Source organism: Podarcis cretensis (assembly GCF_951804945.1).
Source record: "Podarcis cretensis genome assembly, chromosome: 6".
Taxonomy (NCBI): domain Eukaryota; kingdom Metazoa; phylum Chordata; class Lepidosauria; order Squamata; family Lacertidae; genus Podarcis; species Podarcis cretensis.
Genome location: NC_137175.1, coordinates 14625534 through 14649237, shown reverse-complemented (window position 1 = coordinate 14649237; position 23704 = coordinate 14625534). Strand labels below are relative to the sequence as shown.

General features: G+C 45.2%; 1 protein-coding gene and 1 long non-coding RNA gene across 3 annotated transcripts in view; both read left to right on the top strand.

Moving 5' to 3' along the window:
* LOC307218077 overlaps positions 1 to 23704 on the top strand; it is a 136905-nt gene that overhangs the window by 74675 nt on the left and 38526 nt on the right. The gene's annotated exons all lie outside the window — the stretch shown is intronic.
* VAPB (VAMP associated protein B and C) overlaps positions 10132 to 23704 on the top strand; it is a 47045-nt gene continuing 33472 nt past the window's right edge. The window contains exons 1-2 of one of the 2 annotated variants that reach the window (XM_079979976.1): positions 10132 to 10423; positions 10454 to 10529. In XM_079979976.1, the coding sequence (XP_079836102.1) occupies positions 10472 to 10529 (58 nt within the window). In that variant the 5' untranslated portion in view covers positions 10132 to 10423; positions 10454 to 10471. Of the gene's footprint in view, positions 10433 to 10453; positions 10530 to 23704 lie in introns of both variants that reach the window. The other variant, XM_079979975.1, reaches the window with a different exon arrangement.

The following is a 23704-nucleotide window of genomic DNA, read 5'->3' as shown; positions in this document are numbered from 1 at the left end:
GGCTGACATTACATTTTATATTTAAATGACCCTTTTCCACTTTCTACCTTGCATTAGCATTCCCAAGAGATACTAAGACATGAGTCTTTATAGTTAATGTTAACTCTTTTAACTGGACATTTTCTCAAGCTTGCCTAACAAATTGTGGGCAATGATCAGACCAGGTATTGTGCCATTCACAAGAGGCTATATGTTTCATGTTGATATATACCAGCCTTTATCAACCTTGGGTCCCCATATGTTGGACTACAACTCCCATCACTCCTGACCACTGGTCCTGCTAGCTAGAGATGATGGGAATTGTAGTACGACAACATCTGGGGACCCAAGATTGCAAAAGGCTGACCTGTACTATAAACTAACTGCTGAAAAAGTATTCAGGTATCCAAACACTGATCTATGAACAGCAACTCCCTTACTTGTGTGTTTTTTTATTAATTTTGGTTGCAGAGAGGTCGAAATCTGATCAGAACTGAAGGTGAAATGAATTTGCCCTTCTGCTCCATTCTATATTTACAGTGAAAATCAAAGATTTGAATTCTGTTATTGAATGCATGAATGAATGAGTGAGTGAGTGAGTGAGTGAGTGAAAATCCAAGTCTCAGCAACACTGAACTGTTCGATCTGGCTTTTATTCAGAATGTGAATTTAAAACTGCAGTTTGAACAGGCTTTGTGCTCCATTGGTATCTTGTCTTAAAGGATATGATGGGCCAGTAAACTAAACAAAATTACTTATTTTCTTTATCTTGTTATAAGCTTTCTTGCAAGAAAAACCTAAATTAGAAGGTGGCATTTCTGTTCCCAATGGCTTTATCATGATTGATTTGGTGCCAGAATTGAGTATCTTAGCAAGAGCTTTTCTGCGTTCATTATCTCATTACAAAGGTAGGGCTGTTCCCTCCCCCTTTCAGAAACAAGACTACAAAACTCACCATTCTTATGCATTCAAGAAAAATAATGGTGCTCTATAAATGCATTGCAAAAAGTAAATCTCCACACTCATTTAAGGTCATTGCATTGCATCGCCTCCATCCAATGCCTGTGCAATTTCGTAGTCCCTATTGGTTTTCCCCCCCTTTAGCAGGCATACAATGCCTTCCCCTTTCAGCCTGAAGTCAGAAGAACCCGTATGAAGATGTTTGTGGGTCACATAGGGTGTCAGACCGAAGAATATGATGCTTTATGGCCAGTGCCACCAGCAGTGTACTTTACAGCCAAGCATTTCAGAATGCTGGGTTCACGCTGTGATTTACTTGCTTTTAAAGGTCTGTGACCTACTCCATTTCCTTCTGCACTGACATAGCAACATATATAGGCCCCAGCAGTATATGCTGAGTACACCAAAATTTCACATCTTAGTGAGATGCTTACTGGGGGAAATACAACTATCTGAGCAGTTTTAGAAAGTACAGTTAACAGCTTTTTAGCAACACAGTTCTGGCCTGGAGATAATAGAGGGGAGGAACCATGATTCTATTCTATGGCACGGTAGTTTGATTCTAACCTTGCTTATTAAGAGAGTGAGGATCCAGCTCCCTTGGAACACCACATTTTGGGGATTTCAATGGGCTACTGCTAGGGATACTCCCCATGCCCAGACAATTGGCAGGTGGAATGAGGATCTCTGTGTCAATGAGCCCAGGCCAGCAGAGCAAGCTAGAAGGTCACTTCCATCCAATCCACCTCCACCCTGAGATTGACACAAAGCTTGCATCCCAAGTCAGCTGGCCCAAAACACCAATCTGGCTCCATCGGACTTTATAAAGGCTCCGGCATATGGTATTCCATTTGAGCGACTCATCTCACTGGAGAGGACCCTAGCTAGGTAAGTGTCAGCTCCTTTTTGAACCTTGTTTTGCTTGATCTGGGGTTATTCTACTACCTTCCAACCCTCCTGAAATTCAGCTGTTGCTTTTGGAATTGGCCAAGATCTGACCCTCCATGTGTCCCTATTTTCCAAGGGCAATCCCAGATTTACAGAAGCCCTCCCAGTTTCTGATTTGATCCTGGAATGTCCCTCTTTTCCTTAGGACATCCCTATTTTATCGGAGAAATGTTGGAGTGTATGGGGTTATGCGACCCCAAAGCCAAGGATGTAAGTAAATATACAAGCTTTAGAAGGCATCTGAAGGCAGCCCTGTACAGGGAATATTTTTTTAAATGTTTAATTATGTTTTTATATATGTTGGAAGCTGCCCAGAGTGGCTGGGGCAACCCAGTCAGATGGGTAAGATAATAATAATAATAATGGAACAGGACACCCCTATTTTCATCAGAGAAATGTTGGTGGGTGTGCAAGATAGGCAGGAGGTTTGATTTTGTCTGCTGCTTGTGCAGTTGGAGCCTGTGTTATTTACTTAATAAAAAGAAGAAATTAGACAACTTTCTGTATGGAACTGGAAAGAAATCACAATGAAGTGTCCCCAACCTATTTCTTTAAGCCCACCTCATATAAGATTAAAGCTGTGACCCCAAAAATTCACAATAGGAAGAGAAGTACTGTAAAACACACGCACACACAAAATGCACACAACCCTTATAAAATTTTACAAATAGTCATCCAAGTCCTTTGAGTACTTAGAGTGGCTGGGGCAACCCAGTCGGATGGGTGGGCTACAAATTTATTATTACTACCCAGTTAGTTGTGTATAACTCTCCCCCCCCCCCCAATGTAGCTTGATTCTGTTTCTGCAAACTTCTTCCCTGGGGTGGGAGATCTGCATTAGATTGCAGATCATCATAATATGTTAATTCTTTATACCAAAGATGCAAGTTGAATTAGTTCCCTTGACAACAGCCACAAACAACCAGTGGCTTGGTGATTGTCTCTATTCCTGCTGAATGTTTCAGATTTGATTTAGAGACCCTCTAAAAGGCTTCAGTTCAGACGCGAAAGTGTATAAACTTCCCCAGTGGCAAATGATTGATTATCCTGCCTTGAATCCAAAGACCTGAGAGTCTATAGTCTTGGCATCACAGGCAGTCACTGATAAGAGTGATACATGGACACAGATATCCATATAAGTGACCTCAAGGCATTAATCAGCCACCATTCTTTTGGGAGGGTGGATCTGTGTTTGCCACAACCATATAGTTGCCATCTCTTGATGAAATCAGTGGTAATAGTCAGGCTAGTGGAGGTGGTTGATAACAACCAGTAATAATACTTGTCTTGTCATTCAGCTGAGCATTTAGCTAACATGTCTGCTTCTCTGGAATTTCCATATGAAAAACCATAGAATTGTTGAGTTGGAAGGGACCTAAGGGTCATCTAGTTCAGGCCCCTGTAATGCAGGAATCTCAGCTAAAGCATCCATGACAGATGGCCATCCAACCTCTGCTTAAAAACCTCCAAGGAAGGAGAGTCCACAACCTCCCAAGTGAGACCTTTCCACTGTCAAACAACTCTTGCTGTCAGAAAGTTCTTTCTGAATTCTTTATTCAAGAAAACAGCATACAAGCAGAGAAGTCTCAATGCAAGGCTGGCCCCCAATAATACAGTTGCCCGGACGGACGATATCTGTGCCTCCTACTTCCTGCTAAGTCTCCCCTCCAGCCGGATGTCTCCACAGCAGCCTGGGAGGAACCGTCTGAGCCCTTTGTTCTGCTACATGCAAGGTTCTTCATGTCCTTGGAGACATGTGGGGAGGGGAACTTACTACAGTCAAAAAGGCAAGCTCTGTGGATGCTTCTGAAGCCTCTGGCTCTTCCCAGCTTCATGTCCCGAGTCTGAACTGCTTCCTGCCTCTGGCTCTTCTCTCTCACTCAAGCCTGTTGCTTCTGCAGCATCCAACATTCTGCCCCCAATTCATCCCCTGACCTGCCCTCAGTGTCCCTCCTGGGTATGATGTGATATGATGGGGGGGGTTGATTGTGGAAGAGGACCCTGAGCCCCCTCCAAACAGTGAGTGCACGTAAGAAAAGAAATACATGTTAATTTTTTTCATCTAAAATACTGTCTTGTTTATTTTATAGTACAGTACATTGATTATTGCCATCACTTTATGGATCAATGGTCTCGTGAAAGAGTAAAATTCGTGTTAAATTGCTGTTTTAGGGGGTGTTTTTCATCGTCTGGAACGGATCAATCCACTTTCCATTACTTTCAATGGGAAAGTCCACTTCAGGTTAAGAACGCTTCAGGTTAAGAACAGACTTCCGGAACCAATTAAGTACTTAAACTGAGGTACAACTGTATAGTGATAGGCTTAAAATATTTGTTTGCAAACTATTATGTTGCTTGAAATATTTCAGCAGTGCATCCTACACCCCCCTCTCAGGCACAGATTGCTGGCCCAGCAGATCTTAGGACCTGGCTATAAAATATTATTAGAAGTGAACAGCTCCCACACCAATAAAGCCGAATGCCTTGAGGGATGACAACCAAACCAAAGGGTATCCAGTAGAAATGTGTCCCATTGACAATTTCATTAAGTCGGCATTTGCTCTGCAAGGAGCCATCAAACATTCTTCCAAACTGCTTCATCGTAGAAACAACTGTCCTGTTAATATCTTGTTGCTTTCCAGAACAAGTTCTCTACTTGCATTACAAAGCAATAAATATCCAGTGTTGTAGAACGGCAGCTTTCTGGCTTGAAGAGCAATGAAAAGTCCAATTTTGTCATGGTGTGTTGTGGGGGTGGGGGCAGGATTTATTGATCAAAACAGCTGTGCAACCACCATTCATTTCCTTGATCCTGAGGGACCCTTGAACTACTGAAACGAATAGAAGACATTCAGCAGTGGAAAGACTGCTGTCGTGTGGTAGATAAAATCAGGTATGTTTTATTTTCATGCTGGAAAGAGGTCCCAGGAAATATAATCACAAGTCAAAATAATGCAAGGGAGGTTCTTGGGTAGCAGAGAATGTTGAACGGATCGTTTTTTTCAAAACTAGATTTTTAAAATAGTGTTGTGGGTTTACTATCTGATTGCTATTAACAGACTATCACCTGGACTTTGCCTTAAAGCAGGCATGTGCAAAGTTTGCTTTGGGGGCCTAATTCGGCCCCTGTGGCAGTCAACTTTGGGGTAAAATTGTAAAAAAACTAGATTTTTAAAATAGTGTTGTGGGTTTACTATCTGATTGCTATTAACAGACTATCACCTGGACTTTGCCTTAAAGCAGGCATGTGCAAAGTTTGCTTTGGGGGCCTAATTCGGCCCCTGTAGCAGTCAACTTTGGGGTAAAATTGTAAAAAAAGCTCAACAACTTCATTCCTAACAACTTTGGTCGGCCCTCACACATGTTCACCGCATCTGGCCCTCTTTGAAAAATGTTTGGGCACCCCTGCCTTAAAGTGATGCCTGATCAGAGTCCGATATTTAGCACACAAAATTTTTTAATGTTTCCTAAAGCCCATGGCGGGGACGCGGGTGGCGCTGTGGGTAAAACCGCAGTGCCTAGGACTTGCTGATCGTATGGTCAGCGGTTCGAATCCCCGCGGCGGGGTGAGCTCCCGTCGTTCGGTCCCAGCTCCTGCCCACCTAGCAGTTCGAAAGCACCCCTAAGTGCAAGTAGATAAATAGGTACCTAGGTACCGCTTTATAGCGGGAAGGTAAACGGCGTTTCCGTGTGCGGCACTGGTGCTGGCTCACCAGTGCAGCTTCGTCACGCTGGCCACGTGACCCGGAAGTGTCTTCAGACAGCGCTGGCCCCCGGCCTCTTAAGTGAGATGGGCGCACAACCCCAGAGTCGGTCACGACTGGCCCGTACGGGCAGGGGTACCTTTACCTTTTTAAAGCCCATGGCAAATGAGTATCTATGTTTAGGAGGCTGATGCCGGTCGCCTCCCTTGGGCAGCTCAGAGCAGCTGCTGGAGAAGCTACCACAGCGAAGGCCCAGCCCTGCGTGACGCACCAGATATGGGGCAGGCAGAGGGCACCCTGGGCGGGAAGAACAGACCCTCCAAGTGCCCCTATAGTCCAGGGACGTCCCTGATTTAGAGAAGCAGTCCCTGTTTCCGATTTCAACCTGAAACATCCAACTATTCCTCAGGACGCCCCTATTTCCATTCGAGAAATGTTGGAGGGCATGGAATTATCTGACACCCCCCCCAAGCCGTCTGAAGGCAATCCTGTATAGGGAAGGTTTTTTTTAATGTTTTATACCACAGAGCCTAGGACTTGCCGATCTGAAGGTCGGTGGTTCGAATCCCTGCAACGGGGTGAGCTCCCGTTGCTCGGTCCCTGCTCCTGCCAACTTAGCAGTTCGAAAGCACGTCAAAGTGCAAGTAGATAAATAGGTAAACGGTGTTTCCGTACACTGCTCTGGTTCGCCAGAAGCGGCTTAGTTCTGCTGGCCACATGACCCGGAAACTGTACACCAACTCCCTCAGCCAATAAAGCGAGATGAGCGCCGCAACCCCAGAGTCAGTCACGACTGGACCTAGTGGTCAGGGGTCCCTTTCCCTTTCCCTTTATGTTTCTATATATGTTGGAAGCTGCCCAGAATGGCTGGGGAAACCCAGTAAGATGTCTGGCGTATAAATACTAAAATTGTCATTATGGAATGGGACGTCCCTATTTTCATTAGGGAAATGTTGGAGGGTATGTGTTTAATTTCCCCCATCAGATGGTGTGCTTCAAGCTTTTCCTGTGACAACTGCTTTATGAACTGTTTTATCAGGAAAATTGTTTGCCCTTCCCACAGTGATTTTTGTGTCACGCTAACATCCTGGACGTAGGGAGGGAGCACTTGCCAGGTCACAGCGTCACACAAGTGTGTTTGTAATTCCAAAGGCCAGCATAATAACAATAATAAATCTCTCTGGAGGAGGGAAAGGAAGACCTGTAACAGGATGTTTCTGGGCCACGGGGCTGGGCACGGATGAGTAACTTCGCACTTACATTATGTGCCATATGAAATCACTGCTTTAATTCTGTTTGCAGCCAGTTCTGGAAAAACATGGCTCCCATACTAAATGAGCCCAACTGCATTCAAATGTTTTTAAGACCAGTAGCTATTTTTATACATCACATTGCACTAGAAAATTAAATAGTCTTCTAGACCTTGGTTAAAAGCTGAGGTTTATCTACGACGTGGGCTCTGCAACATAAGCTTGCAGCGCATCTCCACAGTACAGTGGTACCTCAGGTTACATACGCTTCAGGTTACATATGCTTCAGGTTACAGACTCCAATATTGCTTCAGGTTAAGAACTTTGCTTCAGGATGAGAATAGAAATTGTGCTCCGGCGGCGCGGCAGCAGCAGGAGGCTCCATTAGCTATAAGTGGTGCTTCAGGTTAAGAACAGTTTCAGGTTAAGTACGGAACGACCTCTGGAACGGACCTCCGGAGTAGTACTTAACATGAGGTACCACTGTATTGTGCTTTGATTCAGGGCTTCAGGCAGTCTGTAGCATACCCTCCAAGGGTTCTGATTTTCCAGAAACAGTGCCTGAATTCCGAAAGCCATCCTGGCTTCTAATTTGATCCCAGAATATCCCTAGATTCCAGTCTTTCTTCTTCCCAGCAACCCTTGCTAAAAACTCTCTTTTCCTGTCACCTCAGAACCAGTTGCCCTGGCAAGCTCTCAACAGCCCTCTGTTCTTTCTTAATAGCCCTAGCTTGGCCAGGTCGCTTTGCATAGGCTAGCCAAGCAATACCCCTGCAGCTTGTATTTCTCCCTTCACATCCCAAATAATGAAAACCCTACCATTTATTAAATTCTAGGGTTCAGGGGGGTCCCCCCAAATCGTTCCTCTGAGAATACAGAAACCACTGGCCCAGTTTCGCCTCCAACCTGATAGGCAAACCTCCGAGTTTGTTCCTACAGGAAATGGCGACGGGACATTGTAATTAACTTCACCTGCAATGGCCAATCATTTAGGAAACAAGGAAAACCCAAATCATTCTAAGAATCTGGTTTTGCAACCTCTCCTCTGCAAAACTAGGCAGGAAAATAAATGGGTGTGATAAAGCTGCCACGAGATGGAAGGAATAAAATATATTGCTTTTCTTCTGAATAGAATAAGGAGCATGGCGCCTTGTTGTAAATGGTATTTTCTATTTCATTTAATATGCTATGATTGAAGGCTCCAGTTCATCTCCTAGTTAAGGCCTGAAACTTCAAAGGTTTTTTTGGGGGGTGAGGAATTTTTTTTTAAGGCAAAGTTGCTTCTGTGATATTATCATCATCACTATTCCACCAGTTTGCACAGTGCTTTACTGCACCAGCTCCTTGGGATGCAGGATCTGGCCATGGTGTCACATGCCTTCACTACGTCTATGTGATGTGTTCGGAAGCTTCAGCTGATCCAGAATTCTGCAGCCAGAATGGAGACTGGGGCCAATTACAGAGAGCATGTCACTCCCTTGTTGAAACAGCTTCACTAGCTACAGACCCATTTCCAGGCACAATTTGAAATGCTGGTTAGACCACAGTGCCTCTTGGGCTTGCCAATCAGAAGATCGATGGTTCGAATCCCAGCAACAGAGTGAGCTCCCGTTTCTGTCCCAGCTCCTGCAGACCTAGCAGTTTGAAAGCATACCAGTACAGGTAGATAAATAGGTACCGCTCCAGCGGGAAGGTAAACAGCGTTTCCATGTGCTCTGGTTTCCGCCACGGTGTCCTGTTGCACCAGAAGCAGTTTATGAGTAGGAAAATGAGAGTACCCCAAACGTGTGTGTGTGGCCGTGCATATAAAAAGCACTGCAGAAGTCTATGTAAGGGCTTGCACAGCATTGTTCTGGGTCCCTTCTTCCTCCTGCGTGTGGTAAGTGGGGACCCTTTTGCAACAGTTAAAGATCTGGCTTACTAGTCGCTTTGCTTCTTAATATTCTCTGGTTGGCCTGTTATTTTCTCCTACCAATAGGTTGTTGTTGTTGTTTAGTCGTTTAGTCGTGTCCGACTCTTTGTGACCCCATAGACCAGAGCACTCCAGGCACTCCTATCTTCCACTGCCTCCCGCAATTTGGTCAGACTCATGCTGGTAGCTTGGAGAACACTGCCCAACCATCTCGTCCTCTGTCATCCCCTTCTCCTTGTGCCCTCCATCTTTCCCAACATCAGGGTCTTGTCCAGGGAGTCTTCTCTTCTCATGAGGTGGCCAAAGTATTGGAGCCTCAGCTTCAGGATCTGTCCTTCCAGTGAGCACTCAGGGCTGATTTCCTTCAGAATGGATAGGTTTGATCTTCTTGCAGTCCATGGGACTCTCAAGAGTCTCCTCCAGCACCAGAATTCAAAAGCATCAATTCTTCGGCGATCAGCCTTCTTTATGGACCAGCTCTCACTTCTATATATCACTACAGTGGTGCCCTGCAAGATGAATGCCTCGCAAGACGAAAAACTTGCTAGACGAAAGAGTTTTCCGTTCTTGAGGTGCTTCGCAAGACGAATTTCCCTATGGGCTTGCTTCGCAAGACGAAAACGTCTTGCGAGTTCTTGCGAGTTTTTCCCTCCCCCCCCCTTTTTCTAAGCCGCTAAGCCGCTAAGCTGCTAAACCGCTAATGGCCGTGCTTCGCAAGACGAAAAAACGGCAAGACGAAGAGACTCGCGGAACGAATTAATTTCGTCTTGCGAGGCACCACTGTACTGGGAAAACCATCCACTTAAAGACTCTTTAAGGGCTCTTGGATACCACATAAGAAGCAGTTAATAATAATAATAATAATAATAATAATAATGGCATAGGATGCGTCCTTATTGTCGAGAATATGTAACAAAACCCAAAGTGTGCAACGCTTATGCTCATTTACTCGAATGCCAGCTGGGCTTTCTCCCGACTAAACCCTCTTCCCCTGTTCCCCCGCCCCCCGCGCGGCTCCTTGCGCGCTTCCTCCGCGGCGCGTGCGCCCTCGCCTCCTCCCGGCTCCCTTTTAAGCCCCGCCCAGCATGACGCGCGCCGTTCCTTTCGCCTCCCCGAGCGCTGGGTTTGCCTCTTGCTGCCGTCCCCCCCCCCCCGTCCCCCACTCCGCCCGTGCCGGCTGGAGACGTCAGCTTGCAGCTTCCCTCTCCGCCCTCCCCCTTTGCCATTGCTGCATCGTCCTCCCCGCCTCCTTGCCAGGGAGGGAAGCAGCAGCAGCAGCAGCAGCAGCGTCGGCCAGCGAGCGAGCGAGCGAGTGTGCGCGTTGGGGGCGCGCGCGGCGGCTTATTCCCCTCGCTGTGTGCAACAGCCTCCGGTGGGTGCTGCCGCCTCCCGCCCCCACCTCCCTCCGCCCTAGAACCAGAGCCGCCGCCGCCGCCGCCACCTCCCTCCTCCGCGCTTATTTCCCTTCCCTGCCCAGGCTCCTCTAAGGAAGGAGCTCTGACCCAACCAGCCGCGGGTGCGTCCCTGGCGTGTGTGCATTCTTCTGCCCTCCGCCTCCAAATCGCAACCTTATATAAATATATATATATCTATCTCATATTATATATATATATATATTGCTGTTCCCTCTCCAACCCTGCTTGGTGCCTCCACCGCCGAGGAGGAGGAGCGGCAGCAGCAGCAGCAGCAGCAGCAGCAGCAGCAGCAGCGGCAACAACATGGCGAAAACCGAGCAGGTCCTGAGTCTGGAACCGCAGCACGAGCTGAAATTCAAAGGTAAGGAGGGCGCGGGGAGGGGGCGGCCGCCCATGCAGCAGCCATGCGACGCTTCCTCGCCTTCCCCTGCCTCCCCCCCGCCTGTTTCTCTCCCCTCCCCCCATTTTATTACTACTATTATTCATTTTCTGAAACAGAAAGGCAAGGTGGCTCCTCCGGCGGCGCGCTCTGCTGCAGCCGCTTTGCCAGAAAGGGCTCAGCTCCAGCGGCAGCCATTTTCCGGGGGCCGCCGGGGTTGGGCAGCAGCAGAAGCAGCGGCGGCGGCGGCGGCCGCGCTCGGCTCGCCGGGCTTGCTGAAATGTCCTTCGTGGTCGAGGAAGGGACCCGCGCGCGGCGGGCGCGCCTTCGCCTCCCCGGGGTCCCCAGGGCGCCGGCATCGCCCGGCTGCTGCTGCTGCGCAATCCTCCCTCGCTCGGGGCGCTGGGGATGCGAGAGGAGCCCTCGAAGCGTTTCTCTCCTTCGGGTGCAAAAGAAGGCGGAGAGAGGGGTGTTTTTCTTGTTGCATTTGCGCTTCCCCCCTGGGCTCGGGCCTGCTCGGGCCCTGGCCTCTCCTCCGCTTCGATCCCTGGATGCCCGGGGAAGAAAAACCTTGCCAGGCGCAGCAGCTTTACAGAAGCGGGAGCAGCCAAGAGGGATCAGAACTGGATATCTTTTTTCCAGTTTTAAGGCTGTAGATGCTCCGCGGTGCAATGGGGGAGCATCTCTCGATCCTGGGTTTGGGCGGGGGCCTACGAATCCCTCGTTGACGGCGGCAATGACGGGGCTGATCTGCGTTTGCCGAAAGGCACAGAAGATCCGTCTCGGGAAACTTGACAGGCTCCCCGATTCTTACGAAAAACAAACATTTGCAAACTTATAAATGCAATTACGGTTGTTGCACAATCGCGCGCTGGTGGGGGTCGGGAAAGTGAGGTCGGCTCCCCAGGGAAGCGTGTGCTGTGGATGTGAAGAAGCAGCACAGCAGCAACAAATAACGCTTCATGACGTGTCACACTTGTAAGGTAGCTGGCTGGCGCTGGGTGCGTTGATCGGCCTGATCCCAATTATGTTCACTCGGAAATAAGTCCCATTGAGTTCAGTAGGAGTCAAGCAAGCATGCCTAACATTTGCAACAGATTAAGGGTTTAGGGCACAATCCTGTGCATGCTTACTCGGAAGCCCCACTGTGGCCAGTGAGTCCCAGGTGAGTCTGCGTGAGCATCTGTTGTCAATTGATGGTAGCTGAATGACAATTGGAATTTTTATCTTGCTGGGGTTGAGTCACATTGCTTTTAACTGCCTGCGGCAACCTTACAGCTGCCTGAAAACTGCCTGAAAGTGTGGAACGGGTTTCACTTTGTGTGACAATAAATTCTAAGACCTTTGGCCCAGTGTGTAACAGTAAACGACTGACTCCTCCTTTTCCCCCTTTTGCATGTTAAGATAAAAACATCTGTTTTTGGAATCCTAACTAAAGAGAGGCCTTTTAATACGTGCCTCTGATTCAGGGTGTTATACCGGGTTTATACTTTAGAAATCAAACACTGATGTTTTCATGGACAGGGCTGCTGGTAATACAATACGGTGAGATTACACAGCAGCAACCAGCAGACTTATTTATAAAGTGGATCAGAAACCTTTCTGCTTGCAGTGGTGTTGCTCCTGTTCCCAGACTCCACCTTTACTTAGGAGTAAGTCCTAAATAAGTGCATGCATGCTTATTTGGGACTAAGTCCAACTGAATTCAGTTGAACTTCTGAGTAAATGTACATACATGATGTTGCAGTTAGACATGTATTTGGAAATAGGTCGAATTGTTTTGTCTAATTGCCTCATGCACATACTTGGTCTCCTTGCAGGAAAAGAGTTGTCACTTTACTGAAAGCTGCAATTCAGTTATAAACATGTGGATGAAACATCAGCGGTACATATGCATGTGAGACAGCAGCCATTATAATATGTATCTGAGGAATATGAAAACGCTGGTTTAATTGTGGAGGCAAGTCCAGACTCAATCCTGCTTCATTAAACATGGCATGTCCATATAGGCACACTTGTGTGCGCACAGAACTAATGAATATGTGATGGAACTGTTGGTGTAAGGTGAGATTAAAAATAAACACGCACTGAACTTGGAGATACCATCTTTCTATGACTCATTAGGCACTCAATTGAAGTAAATAAGGATCAGACCCTGAAGGCCATAGATCGGTGCTAGCATACCCAATAATTCTGGGTTAGAGCTTAATTTGTTCATGATCTCATGGCCGTCTCTAGTAAGACAACCACCCTAAATGATGATTAAGGCCATGCTGTATCCACCCTTTTTATTTTTACTTTGACCTTGGCAACAGAAATAAAATTTCCTGGGATATTAAAAAACTGGGTTTTTTGTGTTGTTGTTTCTGGCACATTTATTTTCTACTATAGATATTTGCCCTGTTTGTCCTATGTAACTATAGATGGGCAGTTGATAGCACCTGCCATGTATTAGTGCTGAGGAGCAATGCAGCAGAAATAAAGTGCAGCAGCCCCTATACTCAAATTGCTTCTTATATAGAGATATAGGCTTTCCCTAAGTTCTTAGCGAGGGACGCAGGTGGCGCTGTGGGTTAAAGCCTCAGCGCCTAGGACTTGCCGATCGAAAGGTCGGCGGTTTGAATCCCTGCGGCGGGGTGCGCTCCCGCTGCTCGGTCCCAGCGCCTGCCAACCTAGCAGTTCGAAAGCACCTCCGGGTGCAAGTAGATAAATAGGGACCGCTTACCAGCGGGAAGGTAAACGGCGTTTCCGTGTGCGGCTCTGGCTCGCCAGAGCAGCGATGTCACGCTGGCCACGTGACCCGGAAGTGTCTCCGGACAGCGCTGGCCCCTGGCCTCTTAAGTGAGATGGGCGCACAACCCCAGAGTCTGTCAAGACTGGCCCGTACGGGCAGGGGTACCTTTACCTTTTACCTTAAGTTCTTAGCCCGCTTACTCTAAAGTAATCCCATTACTCTGCTGTTAATCAAGTAATGGACTGTGACTTATCTGTGCAGATATGCTGTAGAGAGGAATTCATACTTCGCTGACACTGTGCACAGTCATAGTGCCTTCTCATGTATTGGCAGTACGTTTTTTCTAATTTAGTTTAAGGCCTTGTTTTTAACTTTGGGTGGTATAAAAATGAAATAGGTGAGACCTCATACACTTCCATAATATGTAAGCTGTGTTCTCTGCTGGAAATAAACTGCTGTTTACTGGGGGTAAAAAAGAGTAAGCAAAAACATGTCGTTACTGCAAGCAAAAGCACTCAACTCTGTAATATAGAAGAAGTGAACATTATTACGCCATGCATATTTGTTTAGATTTGCACCCACACATTCAATTTTAAAAGGATGGATTTAATCTGGCTTCTCTAAGTAAGAATGCTTAGGATTGCTGCATATCTTTGAGGCAGATGTCACCAGTGCTTCAGCAGGTACTTCTGTCCTAATTGCAAAACAGTGCAGTAAATAAATAATAAGAGGAGAAAAAGGGCTTGAGACTCCAAGGGAATGAGAGCTGGAAAAGTGATTCAGGTTTCCTAGGTGGCATCGCTAAATATATAGGTGCTTGGGTGGCCAGCATGTCTTTACTCAAGTCTTGCTCGGGCAGGAATTAAGAATGCAGAAGACAGAATTGGGGTGCTCTGGGAGCTGTGAAGAAGCTTCTTACAGGGAGGAGAGTTTGCTAGAGCATATTACATTTTGCATGCATGTTCAATATTTGTCATCTTCAGGGAGAAACTTCTGCCTGAAACCCTGGGGATCTCCCAGTCATTGTAGACAGTACTAAACTTGGTGGACTGGTGGCCTGATTCAGTATAAGGAAGCCTCTTCCCTTCCTTCTCCTACAGGTTTGTAGACAGTCCCTGTTTTCCTCTTCGTAGCTGTAAGGTCAGAAGAAGTTGTGTTTTCAGAATCTCCTGGGGAGGCGCTGGGTTCTGCATTGCAAGATGTTTTCTGAATGGCAGTGCAGTTATTGATGGACTCCATAAAGTTTAATTCATAATCTGCTTAATACACACATATAAAAACCCTCTTCAGTGATTGGCATAAAATATAATTAAAATTCATATAATTGCAATAATCAAATAAAACTTTTTTAAAAACTGTAGGCCATAGACAAAAAGTGAACAGTGCACCAAAAGAAAAAAAATAAGTTCTACGAGTTAGGAATCGGAAGCCATGAAAGCTTGGGATAAACTTAAGTGTCTTTAAGAAGCATTTAAAGCTGGCTACTGACTTGGTTCAGGGACGCAGGTGGCGCTGTGGGTTAAAGCCTCAGCGCCTAGGACTTGCCGATCGAAAGGTCGGCGGTTCGAATCCCTGCGGCGGGGTGCGCTCCCGCTGCTCGGTCCCAGCGCCTGCCAACCTAGCAGTTCGAAAGCACCTCCGGGTGCAAGTAGATAAATAGGGACCGCTTACCAGCGGGAAGGTAAACGGCGTTTCCGTGTGCGGCTCTGGCTCGCCAGAGCAGCAATGTCACGCTGGCCACGTGACCCGGAAGTGTCTCCGGACAGCGCTGGCCCCTGGCCTCTTGAGTGAGATGGGCGCACAACCCCAGAGTCTGTCAAGACTGGCCCGTATGGGCAGGGGTACCTTTACCTTTACCTTTACTGACTTCGTTCACTTCATGACCCACACAAGTGAGGGCATTCCAAAGTCTAGGTGCCACCAGAGAGAATACGGTCCTGTGCTTTCACCAAACAGCCTGCTGCAAACTTGTCTGCTTATGCCTGCACAGCAAATACCATTGGAAGCCCTTGAACACACTTGAGGTTCTGGTTAATATACATTAGAAGTGAGCCGGAAGAGAAAACAAATATTGCCGTGGAGACTAGCGGTTACGTTAACGTAAGCAGGGTGATTCTCTCTGATGGTTCAAGTTGCTAGTTCCTTGGATAAGTACAGAGACCTGTGAATAGGGCTGCTAAGTTGTTCCTTCTGCTTGTCCTGCTCCTGTGCTTTTTAGAAGCTCACATGCAGAAGTTGGAACAGGGGAAAGGTCTTCCTGACATGGAGGTAAAGTGAACAGTTGCGTCTGGTTCAAGGCTGAGTGACGTGTGGCCTTCCAGATGCAGTTGGACCACATCTATCCTTGACAAGGCAGCATAGCTGTTTGCATGCCAGCCTTTGGCAATGAATAATTGCTGCTGGATGATAATGTCACAGAATGTTTTGTAAATTGGAAGATAATTTTCTTCCACCCTGTTGATAGGCAACTGGTACGCAACCATTGTCAGCAGGTTGTAGAACAGCTGTTAGCTCTTATTGGAAATGATTGCAGGCTGGTATTTCCAGAGCTGGTGGTGAGGCTGTGATTTTCCTGTTTGGGCAGACTGGAGTGGTTATTACTTTGAGAACACCTGAGTTCCGGTTGTATGACTGAAGATTCCTGCCTCTTCTTTTCCTGGGTTGTAGGAGACATTGTATTCCAGGTGTGGCATGGAGCCTCATCCTTAGTTGTACATCCCCAAACTTCTTGTGTTACCTTTGCTTAATATGCAGTGTTCCTCATCAAAGAATAACACACCATGTAGCAGTTCCAGGTTTACTAGGCTCTCATTCATCCTGAAAAATGGAGGAGGCAGGCTCTCCTGAGACATGTGTTCTTTGTTGAAAATTGTCATGTTCTACCATAGTATGATGAGCTAGTTTGCCGAATGTTCCGTAAGTTCAGTGGGAGCACACTAACTTATTTCAATTGCACATGACTGACTGAAACCTGCATGATGGGAGGAGAGAGAGGAGAAAATTGGCACAGCCTTTGATCTTTTGGCATATCCTCTTCATCTTTCCTCCAAGTGGGTTTTCCCAAGTGGGTTTTTACTAGAATTGGAAAAAGCTTGGATTATGCAATTGTTTGCTATTTTTATTAGGACAGTTTATCATATGGTTGCTATTTCTTTGCTGCCTTCCGTTGAAATCACTGGCTAAATGTATTTCTGCTTAATCAAGAGCAAGCATTAAGCTGTCAGATACCAAGACCTAAAGTTTATTCCATGCACGCAGTGGAGATGGAAGAATGTTAACTAGAAAAAACCCGGGAGATGATTCAGCAGGGATTGATGCTTCTTTCTGCTAATTCTGATGTGCAACTATCAGAACAGCACAAGATCCATTTCCTGTTCTTGTAGATGAAACATGCCCCAAATGGAATTAGATAGGCAATAAACAAAAATCTTTGGTGAAGCTATTTTAACCAATTTTCTTTCCTGTTCATAAACAGGTTAGGATAGTGGTTCTCATGGGTTGTGACAGGAGATGATGGGAAGTGTAGCAGGAAGATTCAATAAACATTTAAACATTTCACTGTGGTATAGTATAGTATCAAAATATTTTTTATTTGGTTTTCAAAACCAAGCACTGCTGGGAGTTGTTTATTTTTGTTTTCCAGTCTTACGTTTTCCAATCTTATCAATAAAAACATTTGGCGTGGCTGGAGCAAATCTTTATTCTGACAGTGTGGCCCATAGAGTTAGATCATTGGTCCATTTAGCTCAGCCTTGTTGCACTGTTTGGGCAGGATCTTTCCACGGTTTCAGAACGAGGGCTGTCTCAGCTGTACCTGGAACTGCTGTGGATGGTACCTGAGGTTTTCTGCATGCTGAACATGAATTTTCCATTACTTGCCATCACTACTTCCTTTGAAATGCATCCTTTGTGCAGCTTTAGGTCAGATTTGCTTTTTGCTTTTCATTTAATGGCACAATCTTTTTCTACTGAGAGCATGTTCACTTCTATAGCTTGCTTAAGAGAGAGATTCTGGTGGGTTGTAGCTATAGAAGACTTAAATTTCTTGGGGTTCTACAGTTGGTGGTGTCAATACTTGTGGAACACAAATACCTGTTTTGAGTGGAATCTCCACTGTCTGGAGATTTAGCTCATTGCCTTCAAAAAGGGAGGGAAAGGACTTTAAACATTCAACCTGGGATTTTATATATATATCTTGCCAACAGCCTTTTCTTTCCCGATCAAGCATGGTGTTTCAGAAATAGCTTGAGGCTTAGCAGTGCTCCTTCCAAGCTATCGCTTGTCACTGAGTGGAGAACTGAAACGAGATCTAAAATTTTCTGCTTAGCAGAGAAAGTGAGCATGGCTCTTTCCACCTCTCATTAGTTTTACAAAGCAAAAATGTCTACTCTAGGGTTTCCCAAACTTGGGTCTCCAGTTGCTTTTGGACTACAATTCCCATCATCCCTGACCACTGGTTCTGCTAGCTATGGATGATGGGAGTTTTAGTCAAAAAAAAAAAGCTGGAGACCCTCCTCAACTAAACTTTCCTGGGTGAATGAAAATAAGCAGAGACTTGAGTGTTGCATTTTTAACAGGGTCATCTAATCAATAGTATAGGTTGGGTTTTTAAATCCTTGCCCCTGATGTTAAAGGTAACTAATCATTGATGATGAGTTTGGGGGGGGGGGAATCCTGCACAAAGGATAAATGGGTGTACTATTCCTTCCACTTTATACCTTGAGGAATATCAAGTAGTAAAGCTTCTCCTGCTTCATAACACTTCAGGCCACAGATTGCATATTGGAACGCTCCTCCTGTGAGTGTTGTGAGACTGGGTCACCCTACCCTTCTCCCTGACATACCTGTGTTTAGGGAGTTTTTTGATGGGGAGGGCAGAGCATTCAAAATTCCTCCCTCACCCATAGCTCAAAGTATTACAGCCCCAGAAAAGCTATACCATTTGATTCTCCAGAATATATAAAATGGCCCTCAGTCTGCTGGGTGTCAGGAGATGTAGCAATTTAACTATAGATTAAGAGTAGTATTTGGCTACACCCAGCAATTAGTTAAAGATTAAGGGTAGTTTTTTACTAAGTCAGATTGAGTAGGCCCATTGAGCTCAATGAAGTTAGTTGGAGCTCTCTTGAGTCAATTGATTTAATGGGCTCTACTTTACTCTTAGGGGATGCGGGCGGCGCTGTGGGTTAAACCACAGAGCCTAGGACTTGCCGATCAGAAGGTCGGCAGTTTGAATCCCCGCGACGGGGTGAGCTCCCGTTGCTCGGTCCCTGCCCCTGCCAACCTAGCAGTTCAAAAGCACGTCAAAGTGTAAGTAGATAAATAGGTACCGCTCCGGCAGGAAGGTAAACGGCGTTTCCGTGCGCTGCTCTGGTTCACCAGAAGCGGCTTAGTCATGCTGGCCACATGACCTGGAAGCTGTACGCTGGATCCCTCGGCCAGTAAAGCGAGATGAGCGCCGCAACCCCAGAGTCAGTCACGACTGGACCAAATGGTCAGTGGTCCCTTTACCTTTACCTTACTTTACTTTACTCTTAACACCTAGAATTCATCAACAGCCTTTAAGGAAGCTTGCAACTCTGCTCATGGAACATGGACATGGTGCTTTACAAAGTATGAGAGCTCTGGTCCCTGCCCCAAGGGGCTAGCAATCTAGTTTAGAGCAAGGTGGTACTCTGCTGGTGTTCTTGGACTATGGCCTTGCTGGCTAGGACTAATGAAAGTCATAGTCCAACATCCTCTGCATTGCCCCACCATGGCCGCCTCTGATCTAGAAATTGACATAAGGCAGATAACAGAAAGGGGACAGAATTGCAGCCAAGGGTAAAAGGAGACTAGTACATTATTATTTCAGGTACACTTGCTGCTTTAACGACAACATCCGTTCAGCATGGCCATGTGATTCTGGAGTTGGCAGAGGCTCATGGGCCTTGTAGTCCAGAGCACTTAGGTTGCAGTAGGGTATTTCAGTTGCAGAATTCAGAAAATTGCAGTGTTCTGAAGAGGCCATTCTCTTTGATAAACTTAATTTTTAGGAGATCTTCTTGATGTGATTGCATTTTAGTAAATATGGTAGAGAGTGCATTATTGCAAAAAAGATTTTATAAAAGTCTAACGGAGTAAAACTTGCAGAAAATACAAGTGAAGCAGCTAGCTCTGATTTGTCATACAAAATTGTAAACGAATATGTAGCATTTGTGGCCGGGGCAACCCAGCCAGATGGGCAGGGTGTAAATAATGAAATTATTAGCATTAGTATCTGGGTTTCAGAGGTGCTGGAAGAAATTCCCTTTAGGTTAGATCTACTGTTCTTCTATTAAAATGATATGATTACTCATTTACATCAGTGTGCCAAAAAGGCTTTTGTGAAAGTTTTGGTTTATTATTTTTTAAGTAAGCATCCATAACTATTTCTTGGCGGAATGGGGTTTATCAGAGTCTAATGCACAACCCTATTTTAGGTGTGCTTAGGGCAGCAGCCAGGGTACAGTTTCTGGTTTGACCTATGGCATGACTGCAGAATTGAACATTTTGAGATGCCTTTGATTTTGACCACAAAGAAATACAGCCAAGTGAAAGTTTTACAGCCTCCTTTGTAGATAATTTAGATTCATGTGACCAGGGACTTGTTAAGATTTGGTTGGCTTCTAACATAAAATTGCATGGCCATTTATTTGTATTTTATTTGTTTATAAAATATTTATATAGCCCCCCATCTCATATATTTTTTATCATGTCACCTTCAGCTTTGCATCTATTGATCTGAATTTGGGCAGGTTTGAGCCAGTATGGTGTAGTGGTTAAGAGCGGTAGTCTCGTAATCTGGGGAACCGGGTTCGTGTCTCCGCTCCTCCACATGCAGCTGCTGGGTGACCTTGGGCTAGTCACACTTCCTTGAAGTCTCTCAGCCCCACTCACCTCACAGAGTGTTTGTTGTGGGGGAGGAAGGGAAAGGAGAATGTTAGCCGCTTTGAGACTCCTTAAAGGGAGTGAAAGGCGGGATATCAAATCCAAACTCTTCTTCTTCTAATCTACCCAGGCTCGTTTGTCACTTAGGGTTAACATCTTTTGTTGCCTGGTGTGTTAAATGGTCACGAGCAGGAAATCCATGCAGCACAAACCTTACATTATACTCTAGCTTCTTCCCAAGCTGGGTGGGGTCTTTCTGATAATAGCGTGCAAACATTTTATGGGTGTTTACCCCCAATTTTCTGTTTGCGTGCTTCAGATTTTGCCTGCATATGACTGTGGTTGGGGCCACCCCCAAATCTGCCAGACCCAGAGAGTACTGCTTGGATGGGTGATTGGTTGGTTGGATAGATATAACATAATTGAAGAAGCAGAGTGTGTTCACAGACACGTCCAACATAGCTTGGCAACATCAAACAATAGTCTAATGTTAAAGCTGCAATGCTCTGGGGGTGGGAGTGTTCAGCATTTTCCTTGTCCCTCTCTTTGGGTTGTGATCTGCTTACTTGACCATTTTAAATTGGGGTAGTTTTTTGCATTTTTGTCCTGAATGAAAGCAGGAAAGGGCTGAGAAGTCACCCCACCCATGGAGTGTGAATGTCTATAGAGTCTGTGTGTGGGATTCTTTGGCAAAGGAAAATCAGTAATTGGTTTTTGTCAGTTTTGGGGTGAGTAATGCTGTTTGAATTGATTCTGTCTGTGGCTGCGGGCAGGCTGTTGGGTGTGGGGCAGACACCAGATTTGTGCAACCCAAATAATGGCTCTGGGGGTAGGCCAACATGCAAACTGGTGGGAGATGGGCTGGAATCCGTAACTAGCTGTGCTCCATGAACCATGCACTGGAGTGAGGACATTAGAATTATTAAAGATTTGGGATTTTAACAGCCCAGCTTAGTTCGGTGCAGAGGGGCTCATGTTTTTGTTGCTGTTGGTAAACAGTTGGGAATTAGAAACCCCATGTCTGTCTCCTGCAAACCATCCAGCAATCTGTCAGTACAGCATCCTGTAGAATTCTATCAGTTATATTTTATCTGCACAATCAGAATGAATTTCTGGAACAAAATTGCTTTTTCTGTGCAGCCTGAGAACAGGAGCAGTCACCATTAAGGAAAAGAGGTCGGAATAGGCCAATACATATGTGGATTGTCCCTGGATCAAGTGACTTTTCTTCTTTAAGTTCTCAAATTTCTTAACCTGGCTCAAAGTTGTCATCTGAACTATCCAGATGTTTAAGTGAGAATCAATCACAGTTGAAAAATAAGACTTTAGAGCCTTCTTGGCCCCAAATCGCAGCTAGACATTCTGTTTTGGCAACTGCAACCTTGATTTTAGGAGCCATTTGGTGCCTAGGTTAGATATCTTGAGTTTCTAACTCTGCTTTTGCCCTCCTTGGTTCCACATCTTTGGGTAAAATGTCTAAATGCCCAGTGAGTGCGCTTCATTTCCTCTGGAATCATCCTGTCGATTTCAGTGGTTGTGTTCCAAAACAAACAGTTCTGAATACTGCAACATCACTTGCTTCTCATTTAATTTGGCCGGGTCTAATACAAAGGTTTTGCGTAGAACGTGCTAGAACAGTCTTTGAGTGCCAAATGCCATGCCAGAAGCTTGTCTTCTAATGAGGCAATACGGAAAAAGTTGCAGTTTGTTCTCTCACCAACTGCTTCTTCCTACCTGAGATTGACAAGAAACCTTCTGTTGCTTACCATGAATATTCAAAATCAAATATATAGTGTCAGATAATGGGATTGTCACAGAAACGACAAAACGTTGAAGACATTTTTTGTCCATTAGCTTAATGTTTTTTAAAAGGCACAATTGTCTGCTTTGGGGAATTGTAGCTGTGTCATCCTTCAGAAATTAGATTGTGTAGCAGAATCTTAAGATTGGATTCAGACAACAGGTATGTCATACGGCTGATAAGTTCTGCTCAGTTGACAGAAGCCTTATTGTGTATGTGATGCACTCTCTGATAGTCACATCAAGTATTTCTTTTGTGCTATCACTTTGAGCCCCCTGATTTTTTTCCTCGAACACACGCGGTTTGTGCAACAAGAATTTGCTGGAGGACTCTAGTGCCCCTGCCATAAATTAGACTTCGTTTTAAACTTCTTGGAAACAATTACACACTTAACAGCATGTTCCTGGTTGCAGTTCTGTTTTATTATGGGGAAGGCAGGAAAGCTGAAATTTGAATACCATAAAAACACTCTTCATAATTTCCAGTTTCTGCAGGGCTTGAAAGCCTAAGTAGGCCAGCTTTCCGAGCTCAGAGGATGTTTATAGCAACATCTTAAATGGTTTTCAAAGAGGTGTTTATGGTAGAAACAACAGTGTAGTTCTAGATAGTTCTCCAGCTTTGTGAAAGGAAGAAGCTAGCGCCTAATTCTTGTGATTACTTGTGGATACTTGTGGATAGGCTTGAAAGCGTTCGGGGCAATAGGTAGTGTGACAGCTTAGAAGCATGCAGTGGGATGAAATAACATTTCTAGTTATTGGAGGGAGGGCTTGAGTGCCCCATTTATAAAATCTCATTGGCCTGGTGAATACATAAATTCTGCTTCAGCTGAATGTATGAAGATGCAGAAAGTTGCAAAAAGTTGCAGAATCAGGCTCTTAACAGTACAGTGGTACCTTGGTTTACAAACAGTCTGGTTTGCATACGTTTTGGATTACAACCCAAACCCTCCTCCTCCTCCTCCTCTTCTTCTTCTTCTTCTTCTTCTTCTTCTTCTTCTTCTTTGGATTACGAACTATTTTATTTTATTTTATTTTATTTTGGAGGCCCCATTGGCGAAAGTGCACCTTGGGTTACAACCTGTTTTGGTTTACAAACAAACTTCCAGAACGAATTATGGTTGTAAACCAAGGTACCACTGTATAGGGCTTGTTTCTTTCCTTGTAAGTTCAGCTATCTCTGATTGCATGTGCAGTCTCAATTATATTTTATGCACAACTCAAATCTGCCTTCCATAAGTATCATGTTGGAATGTAGACACCGACACCCTGTTTGCAAGTGTGTCAAACTTTCAAAGAGTGCACAAACAGTTTCTTAATCGTGAAGACATAACTCTATTTTATTTTATTAAAAATATTCATAAAAGATAACAAGGTAGCTTACAACAACAGCACATAGAACCGTAAAATTTTGAAACTATATAAACAGTTAAAAACAGACACCTGTTAACTTTTTTGGAAATATATGTTCTTAATTGCCTGCATAAACCTGACATAATGGAAAAGTTTTCAGCAGGAGTTTAAAAGCTGGATTTTAATTTGGTTGTTGGCCAACTTGGGGTCCAGTGTTGGGACAGGAAGGTATATACGTTAATAGTAATATATGAAAAGCGAGCCTCATGCACTCTTAAGAAGTGACACCCTGGATATTAGACAGAGTTCCGACTTGCTCCCAGCAATAAACAACTATAGCCTAGGCCAGGGTTTCCTAAACCTG